At 45.5% G+C, this 10,253-nt stretch overlaps 1 protein-coding gene across 1 annotated transcript; it reads left to right on the plus strand.

Moving 5' to 3' along the window:
* Window positions 1-243: 243 nt before the first annotated feature.
* LOC108927286 (transmembrane protein 17A) lies at window positions 244-6,229 on the plus strand. Its single transcript, XM_029256888.1, has 7 exons — window positions 244-367; window positions 591-694; window positions 779-892; window positions 2,688-2,909; window positions 5,607-5,817; window positions 5,881-5,948; window positions 6,038-6,229. The coding sequence occupies exons 1-7, from the start codon at window positions 244-246 to the stop codon at window positions 6,227-6,229; spliced, it is 1,035 nt and encodes a 344-aa protein (XP_029112721.1).
* Window positions 6,230-10,253: the final 4,024 nt, after the last annotated feature.

A 10,253-nucleotide genomic window follows, 5' to 3' on the forward strand; every position in this document is an offset into this window, starting at 1 on the left:
GTAGCAATGTTCAAAACCATCTTTGATTATGCATAAATAACATTCATTACTGACATCTGTTTGGACTGATTAGAAGCTAAATTAAGTAGTTGTACAACTTCAGCACATGCCATTTATAATCCTTCAGCAGGCTTTGTGTTAATCAGATTACAAATCCAGCAGACATACTAATCCCTGCAGGCCCATAACAGAAGGAGCAGTAATAACAAACAGAGCAAACTGGGATGTTTACAATAGTTTTCAATGCCAGTGCACTACATACCAATTCCCAAGAACCTGCATCTGGGGTTGGCCTACGCCAGTGGGTCCGTTTTTGCAAACAGAACATTTGATGGTGGAGAGAGCCAGGAGGACAGACAGAAAACAGGTAAACAGAACTCACTCGGGTGCTGAATAAAGAAGGCTGTTTTTTTTTTTTTTTTTTTTTTTACAATTAAGATTCATTCATTAGTTTGTTCATTGGAACTATTGCTTTTCTGAGAGGATTTGAAATGTCGAATTCGATTCCTCTTTCACATTATGTTCACATCATGTTAGTGAACAGTTAAACTACTTTTAAGTTGTGATTCATTGGGTTTATTTATTTTCAGCAAATGACATTCTGTCACACCTTATCCTTCAAATGCTGCTGTATTTCAATGTCTTCTTCTTCCCGTTCTGGTGGATATCTGCAGCAGTCATGCTGGAATTGAAGGTAAGTGTCAGTATTTTCATAGCTATTTTACAGCTCAATTTGAACGGAATGATCAATATTAAACAATATATTGCCTCTTCACAGTTTGACATCCTGCCTGGGTACTATCAAGGTGTCCTAGTAACAGGGATGGTGTTGATCACAGCATTTGAAGGGTTAAGACTTTACCTTGGTGTTGTAGGGAATCTGAAAGAAAAGGTATGGCAATCATTTTACAGAGCAGTTGTTTCTGTTATAATGTGTTAGATGCTAAACCTTCTGTCACAGAAAATGGAAGAATAAAATAACGGGGCTTATGGGAGACGGAGTTGGGGCAGATGACTCAAAACCTAAACAGATTTGTAACAATGCATTACCAATTTCAATATCAATCTTAATAAATACATTAGCATGGCTTAAAACATGTTAAATTCATAACAAAAAACTACACTAAGTATAGAACTTTCACTTGAACAAAGTGAAGATAGCTAGAATGTAATGTTGACTTTGTCATTTGCCTGAAAGATATCACATTCATTCCATTCAAAAAGCTTTATCATAGCAATCTTTTCTTTTACGCTCATAACCCAAAATGTTATCACCAGCATGTTTGTTTGGCACATTCTTGTTACCTGGCTTACTTTTTCTTCTGGTGATAAAAAGATTTTGTGCATCATGTGTATTCCTTAGTTGTTACTTTGAATTCAGTTAATTTACTCAATGACACAAAAAGTAAAAATGTTTAGGATGATATTCTTAGTCAAGAAGTTTTCCGTTATGCTGACACTATTTCCATATTTAGCAATGGCATATGAGCCAATTACCATTATGAAAAGTCATGAGTACCAGAACTCGGTATGTACTGATGTTACACACAAGGCAGCCAGTAACTCAGTTAACTGGCTTAATCCAGTAACATATGGTTTTTCCATTTATACACGATAACATTTATCAAAAACATTTGTGTTAAAACATTTCTACATTTCTAAAAACTACAAACATGGCTACATGGACTTTAACCAATACTCTTAAACTCACATCTGTATCCTTAAGCAACAAACTGCCTGTAAGAGACGAGGCAGGAAACAGGAGATAGTCGCCCATTGCTGTGGGCTTTTATTTGCCTTAGACAGCGGAGAAGGAAGGAGACGGGAAAGGGGTAGTGGGGAACAGGTAGGGAGAGGTTTCGTGCTGGTCGGGGGGCTGGGAGAGTCGGGTTGGTCGGGATGCGGGTATCGTCTCAGGGTTCGGGTCTGCAGTCGCCTCTGTCTGGTTCTCCTCCTCGGTCTCTTCTCTTTACTGCTGGGCACCGGGGAAGAAATAGGGGATGAAATCAGCCCCAGCTATGGCTGCTTTGCCCCTGTCTCCGCCCCCTCCCCGGGCAGCCTCGGCGTGCTACACTGCCCTTTAATTTTCTTTCGTTAGATTTGTTATTGAAATGCTCTCTGTTCAAGTCTGAGGGCCTTGCTGATGCACCTTTGACAAAGGTTACATTGCGTCAGTAAAACGTTAATCTGTAAGAAATGTAACCTAATCTCGATAAAAGTAACTACTGAGCAAAGCAGTATAATAATCTCCTAAACTGCAGTGAAGACTATGTTCAATTCAAAGACACTTTCTCCATATATGAAAAGGAAACTCTACAGGAATCTTTTCCAAAGGTAAAAAGTATGTCACCCTGATTTATAATAGGTGTTTTATCTCAGGGGGGCGCGGTGGTGCAGTGGGTTGGACCACAGTCCTGCTCTCTGGTGGGTCTGGGGTTCAAGTCCCGCTTGGGGTGCCTTGCGACGGACTGGCGTCCCGTCCTGGGTGTGTCCCCTCCCCCTCCGGCCTTGTGCCCTGTGTTGCCGGGTAGGCTCCAGTCCCCCCGCGACCCCGTATGGGACAAGCGGTTCTGAAAATGTGTGTGTTTTATCTCATATACTTAAAGCTGATGAATTTTACAATCTTGTGAGCATTTCTGTGACAAACAGCTCCTAAAAATCATGCTTTTTTTCCATCATCCAAACAGGTTCCAGAGCTTGCAGGGTTCTGGCTCCTCACTTTCCTGCTCCAGCTACCCATCCTGCTGTTCTTCCTAACCGACAATGGCATCATCATTCTTCCCTTAGAGAGGGCCATGCACTCACTTTACCTTGTATTTCTGTTGTCTGAGATCCTAGCAGCTCTTCAGGCACTGCGGGTGATGACCCGCAAACTCACACTCCAGTTTCATCTCCGTCAACTCAGGGAAGTGTGTCCAGCCCACAGACATGAACCCTGCATTCAGTCTATCACAACCCACGGGGATAATACCCCTGCTGACCAGAGGAGGTGCCATTCAGTGCCACTAGCCCAGACTCATGCACCTGTTCACAATCTTGTAGTTGCCAAGGTATAAAAGGAGCAAGCAATGGAGGACAGATTGTGGATTCTTAGTCAACATCTTCTAGTGTGCTCTATTTGCAATAAGTAGTTCCCTGTTTTCTCAGTTTGTTCCATAGGTGTTTATGTTCCAGTCCCGAGTGCTTGTCCTGTCTCTTCCTGCCTCTTGTCTTCCAGTCCTGGTTCAGTGTTCCAGTCTGGTATTTCGTCACGCCTCCGTGTTCAAGTCCTACTCAGGTTTACATTTCACTTTTCACCTTTGTGGGAATATACTGTGTGTCTCCTTTTCCCACGTTCGTTGTTTCACCTCCACCCAGTACTTTACAGGTTGCACTGTGCACGTGGGGTCATTTTACCCTTCGTCCATGTTCGGATGTGTCGGACTTCCGTGCAAACGCTACATCTACCAGGAGGAGTGTGCTCCCAATGCTGTCAGTAGTAATATGGTCCTAAATTTAAAATAAAACTTCCTTATGGGTTGAGATTGATGAGAACTTCCAGTGATCCAAAAATAACTTAAAAATATAAGTAATGGGTTAAAATGATAATAGCTTAAAAATAGAAGCATTAGGATACCTAAAATATTTGTTATTGTGTTTAAAGAAGGTTAAGTTGCACTATTATCTTTTTGTACAGTAATACATTTACATTTATTCATTTAGCAGACGCTTTTGTCCAAAGTGATGTACATCTCAGCAAAGAACAATTTTATGCATTACATTAAGAGGAGACAGTTGCAGACATGAAAGTCTCAAACCTAGTTTGTTCCCTACCACCTGCTACACCGAGGTTCATCGTTAAAGTAGGTGCATAAGACAAAGGATAGACAAATCCCGATACTCTCCCACCATTTTTTTTTTTAAATATAAGATACACAAATGAGCAGTACAATACCAGAGTAATGGCTGAATAAAGGTTGTATCTGGGGATGCTTCTGGAGTTATGATGCGTGAACAGTTACACCATAGATGAGCTGGAGAGATCTTGGGCGAAGTGGATCTGGAAAAGGTGTGTTTTCAGACCCTTCTTGAATCTAGACAGAGTTTCTGCAGTTCTGAGTGACAAGGGAAAGTCATTCCACCACAATGGACCCAGAACCAAGAACCTCCAAGCTTTGCCTTTCGTGCGCAGGACCACCAAGCGAGCAGAAGTAGATGAGCGAAGGGGCCTGGCTGGGGTGTACTGGTTGATTGACTCTTGTAAATAGCTGGGACCAGTTCTATTGATGCATTTGTACACAGTAACCAGAGTTTTGAATTTGATTCGGGCAGCTATAGGAAGCCAGTGCAGAGAGATGAGTAGAAGAGATACATGGAAGTGCTCTGGCAAATCAAACACAACTCGTGCAGCAGCATTTTGTAGAAGCTGCAGAGGTTTGATGGTATTAGCAGGAAGGCCACACAGAAGAGAATTGCAGTAGTCCAGAAGGGAAGTCACCATGGCCTGGACAAGTAGTTGGGTGGAGTCAGTAGTGAGGGAGGGACGGATCCTACGAATATTATGCAGAATGTTTCTGCAGGACCGGGTTGTGGCTTCGATATGTTGAGAGAATGACAGACTTGCATCAATTGTTACCCCCAGACTCTTAGCAAAGGAGCTAGGCAAAATGAGTGAGTTGTCCAGTTTGATCGAGAGGTCGTGACAGGAGGACAGGCCAGCTGGGCGGTAAAGAATCTCTGTTTTGGAGAGGTTGAGTTGGAGGTGGTGATCATACATCCATGAAGAGATGCCCGACAGGCAGGCAGCAATGCGTGTAGAGATGTCTGATGCAACAGGTGGAAAGGAGAGGAAGAGCTGAGTATTATCAGCATATCATCATCATTCATTCATGAAACATAAACATTCTTAAAACTAGAAAACTATTCTATTTAAAACTGATTTTAAAACATATTTTTCCTGGTTTTTCTTCATCTCATTTGCCTAAAATAGAAAAAAAAGAAAACTCCAATAAAAGTACTTCAGTGTACACCCACAAAGCAATTAAAAACAGGTTGAGGAGACAGTGATCTAGAAAAGCTTTTATTATTAAAGACATACATGTCTTTCAATAACATCCTTGACAAAAATGCAACACATTGTACAACAACCCTCTTGAACACTTGAGAGTTCTCCGAAGTCACTCTGAACTCCCCTATTCCCCACAAGGGCTCACTCTAGGAACCCCACAGAAGTCTCCAGTGACAGACTGAGCATCAGTGACATGACAGCCCGTCAGAAACATACGTACAAGAATAGACACTAACACAACTATTTACATTAATCCACGCCAGCCCCCCAACCCCCCCACCGCAAAGCACTGTTACAGGAGTCTAGTAACAATTAACATTAGTTATGGTTGTTGTTTAATTCTGCACACTGTAAATCATGTTTTGCTACTAAATCATGTTACTTATTTACTGATTAAACAGATTGTAAAAATCTTGAATGTAACTATCATAAAAAATAAGCACTTTCAGCATTGTTATTAACCTTGGGGCCAACTAAAACTGTAAACAGTGGGACCGTGAGAGAAGTGTGCGACTGGCTGAGGGTGTGGAAGACACGCACCACACCTCTCCATCTGCAGAGTGATGGTCTGATGGAGCGTTTTAACTGCACACTTGCCACACAGTTGTCCGTCCTCACCTCCCAACACCAGCGTGACTGGGAAAGGCGCTTGCGGCTGGTGCTGTGGGCGTGCCGCTCCACTGTCCAGGAGTCCACAGGCTGCAGCCCCGCCCTGCTCATGTTTGGGCGTGAACTGAGAACGCTGGTGGACAAAGCTGCTGGAACCCAAGGTGAGTGGAGGTGGCAGAAGCGCACATATGACACCCAGTGTCATGGGCGTCCCCTGTCCTCAGGGGATCGAGTGTGGGTGTACAGGCCCCAGGAGAAACGTGGGCTCTGCCCCAAGCTCTCTGACAGCTGGGTGGGTCCCTGCGCCATCCTGGACCAGCTTCAGACGTCATCTACAGGGTGCCGATGGGACCCGGACGTTGGCCAGTGGTTCTGCACTAGGACATTCTCGCCCCTTACCACCGCAAGGAGTCCTTGCTGGAGCCCCTCATCATGAGTCCACCAGATCCAGCAGACTCACCACCTGTACGCAGACCCAGGAGGGAGTGCAGGTTGCCTCAGCATCTTAGGGACTTTGTGCTGGCAGGATCGACAGTCACTGGTACTGCTGGGGAGGCAATGTATGAGTGCTGAGGGGGGTGCATGCAGACTAATTTAAATAGTTGACTTTAGTGTCAATCCCTATACAAAGTCCTGTGTTCGGTTCTGATTGGCTGTTACAGTATGTTACTTATCCTTAGTTTGCCATAGGAGAATTGGGGGGGGGGGCGTTGAAGGAGTGACCGCCTAACCATTGGGTGGAGTAGGGGGGCTTAGAGTGGCTTGGGAGAACTGTCCAGTGTTCAAGGACTGCTTTGTACTGTTTGGGGTGTTTTTGTCAAAACTGCTATCAAGAAAATATGTACGCAGTCAATAAAGATCATTTTCCTGAATCCCTGAGCCTGTTTCCAGTAGCTCTATGGGGTGATGCTGCAATATAATGTTATGTGTATTTGTCATAATTTCACAGTAATGTAGAAACAATCACTTTTACTTTTAATCAGCTTTGCATTGCCTTCACCGATTTATACACCAGGGTATTCTCTCATTCATTATTATCCATAAATATTTGTATTGAATTGAAATTGTTGGTATCCAGGAAAAGTTGGACAGTTCCTGCTTTATTTACAATTCCTGTTATTTGCTTACGAGCAATATGAAAACACACACACACACACACACATTTTCAGAACCGCTTGTCCCATACGGGGTCACGGGGAACCGGAGCCTACCCGGCAACACAGGGCGTAAGACCGGAGGGGGAGGGGACACACCCAGGACGGGACGCCAGTCCGTCGCAAGGCACCCCAAGCGGGACTCGAACCCCAGACCCACCGGAGAGTAGGACAGCGGCCCAACCCACTGCGCCACGGCGCCCCCCAATATGAAAACATTTTGGAAATATTTTAGGAAGGTGATGTTGTGATTGACCAAACCTTTACTGAAATAACTGAACACTGGCATTGTTACTGTTACTGTTGGTCTCTGATGATCAACACAGATTCACAACCTCAATGACCAGCCATTAACCATCACTTCTGAAAAAAAGTCTGCACAGTTTGATTCCACTGGGTGGCAACAAAACATCACAAAAGACTCAACTCAGATACAACATGCACTGCTGCACCACACGGATGCTTCACACATTTATGACTACTCAGAAATAGCTTCATATTCTTCATGAAATTCTATGTAATTAAAGCAGTGCCCTTTCTTTTACTGTCACATCACTTGGCATTATCTTCGTAATATACACATTTTTTTTCAGAACCGCTTGTCCCATACGGGATCACCAGAGCCTACCCGGTAACACAGGGCGTAAGGCCGGAGGGGGAGGGGACACACCCAGGACGGGACGCCAGTCCGCCGCAAGGCACCCCAAGGGGGACTCGAACTCCAGACCCACTGAAGAGCAGAACCAGGTCCAACCCACTGCGCCACCGCGCCCCCCAATATGAAAACATTTTGGAAATATTTTAGGAAGGTGATGTTGTGATTGACCAAACCTTTACTGAAATAACTGAACACTGGCATTGTTACTGTTACTGTTGGTCTCTGATGATCAACACAGATTCACAACCTCAATGACCAGCCATTAACCATCACTTCTGAAAAAAAGTCTGCACAGTTTGATTCCACTGGGTGGCAACAAAACATCACAAAAGACTCAACTCAGATACAACATGCACTGCTGCACCACACGGATGCTTCACACATTTATGACTACTCAGAAATAGCTTCATATTCTTCATGAAATTCTATGTAATTAAAGCAGTGCCCTTTCTTTTACTGTCACATCACTTGGCATTATCTTCGTAATATGCATCAAAATATCTGGGTCAAATTGGAATGAAAGTTATTTTAAATATATCACAAACAATTAAAATAACTACCAGTTGCAAGGAACACTACCATTACAATGATAGACACCCATCAGCCACAAAATTAACACCACTGACTGGTGAAATGAATAACATTGATTATCTCATTACAATGCCACCTGTCAAGGGGTGGGATACATTAAGTAGTATTTGAAAAGTCAGTTCTTGAATTTGTTGTGTTGGAAACAGGAAAAATGGGCAGGGATAAGGATCTGAGTGACTTGGGCCAAATTGTGAAGGTTAGATGACATGGCCTCGTCGGGAGGCCATGTGGGTCCACCACCTGCAAGGTCCATCATGGGGGTCGGGTACAATGTGTACCAGGCAGCGGGTGGGGGCAGGGTGGTGCATGGTGTCGCAGCCCCTCGCGGCAGAAACTGGCTCTTGGTATGTGGAATGTTACCTCACTCGGGGGGGAAGGAGCCAGAACTGGTGAGGGAGGTTGAGAAATACCGACTAGATATAGTTGGGCTCACCTCCACTCACAGTGTTGGCTCTGGAACCAAACTCTTTGATAGGGGGTGGTCTCTCTCCTACTCAGGAATTGCACAGGGTGAGAGGCGCCGGGCAGGTGTGGGGATACTCACAAGCCCCCGGCTGGCTGCCATACAGTTGGAGTTTGTCCCGGTGGACGAGAGGGTCGCCTCAATGCGACTTAGGGTTGCAGAGAGGAAAACTTTGACTGTTGTGTGTGCTTATGCACCAAACAGTAGTTCAGAGTATTCGGCCTTCTTGGAGAGGGTGGGTGGGGTTGTGGACAGGACTCCACCTACAGACACCGTAGTCCTGCTGGGGGACTTCAACGCTCATGTTGGTAATGGCTAGGAAATCTGGTAGGGGGTGATTGGGAAGAACGGCCTGCACGATCTAAACCCGAATGGTGAAATGTTATTGGACTTCTGTGCTAGTTATGGTTTGTCCATAACAAACACCATGTTTGAACACAAGGATGCTCATAAGTGTACTTGGTACCAGAGCTCCTTGGGCCAAAGGTCAATGATCAACTTTGTAGTCGTTTCATCTGACTTGAGGCCACACCTTCTGGACACTCGGATGAAGAGAGGTGCTAAGCTGTCAACCAATCACCATCTGGTGGCGAGTTGGATCAGATGGCAGGGAAAACTGATGGACAGACCCAGTAGGCCCAGACGTTTAACGAGGGTGCGCGGGAAACGACTGTCAGAGGTCCTTGTCCGGAATGATTTTAACTCGCACCTCCAGAAGAGCTTCTCCCATGTCCCAGAGGAGGTAGGGGACATGGAGTCTGAATGGACCCTGTTCAAAACCTCCATTGTGGAAGCAGCCAGGCACAGCTGTGGGAATCCGTTGGTGGACATCAGTGGTGAGAGAAGGCATTAAGCTGAAGAAGGAGGCCTTTCGGGCCTGGTTGGCTCTGGGGACTCCTGACTCAGCAGACAGGTACCAGCAGGCAAAAAAGATGGCAGTGGCTGCAGTTGCAGAAACAAAATCCAGGACATGGGAGGAGTTTGGAGAGGCCATGGAAAACGACTATCGGTCAGCTTCAAAGAGGTTCTGGAGAACCAGCCGGCAGCTCAGAAGGGGTTGGAGGAGTTTCGCTCAGACTGTGTTCAGCAGGAGTGCAGAAACGCTGACCTCTGATGAGGACATTGTCAGGAGGTGGAAGGAGTACTTTGAAGAACTCTTAAACCCAAGTGATATGCCTCCCTTACAGGAGTCAGGGCCTGAGGCTTTCGGGCTGTCAGAGTCCATTTCCCTGGTGGAAGTCACTGAGGTAGTTGGTAAGCTCCACAGTGGCAAAGCACCGGGGGTGGATGAGATCCGCCCAGAACTGCTTAAGGCCCTGGATGTTGCAGGGCTGTCATGTTTGACACACCTCTGCAATGTTGCATGGACCTCGGGGACAGTGCCTTTGGATTGGCAAACTGGGGTGGTGGTCCCTATTTTTAAGAAAGGGGACCAGAGGGTGTGTGCCAACTATCGGGGTATCACACTTCTCAGCCTCCCTGGGAAAGTCTATGCCGGGGTGCTGGAGAAGAGGCTCCGGCCAATAGCTGAACATCAGACTGAAGAGGAACAATGCGGATTCTGCCCTGGCCGTGGAACAATGGACCAACTTTTTATCCTCTCACAGATAACTGAAGGGGCATGGGAGTTTGCTAATCCAGTCTACATGTGTTTTGTGGACTTGGAGAAGGCCAGTGACCATGTTCCCCAGGAAATTTTGTGGGAGGTGCTTAGGGAGTATGGGGTACCAG

This window comes from Scleropages formosus, chromosome 12, assembly GCF_900964775.1.
Source record: "Scleropages formosus chromosome 12, fSclFor1.1, whole genome shotgun sequence".
Lineage (NCBI taxonomy): Eukaryota > Metazoa > Chordata > Actinopteri > Osteoglossiformes > Osteoglossidae > Scleropages > Scleropages formosus.

Coding starts and splice junctions, on each gene's coding strand:
- LOC108927286 (XM_029256888.1), top strand. CDS start 244: ATGCCAGTGCACTACATACCAATTCCCAAGAACCTGCATCTGGGGTTG. Junction 368..590: donor GGAGGACAGACAGAAAACAG/GTAAACAGAACT, acceptor ATTTATTTTCAG/CAAATGACATTCTGTCACAC. Junction 2,910..5,606: donor ATCTCCGTCAACTCAGGGAA/GTGTGTCCAGCC, acceptor CTCCATCTGCAG/AGTGATGGTCTGATGGAGCG.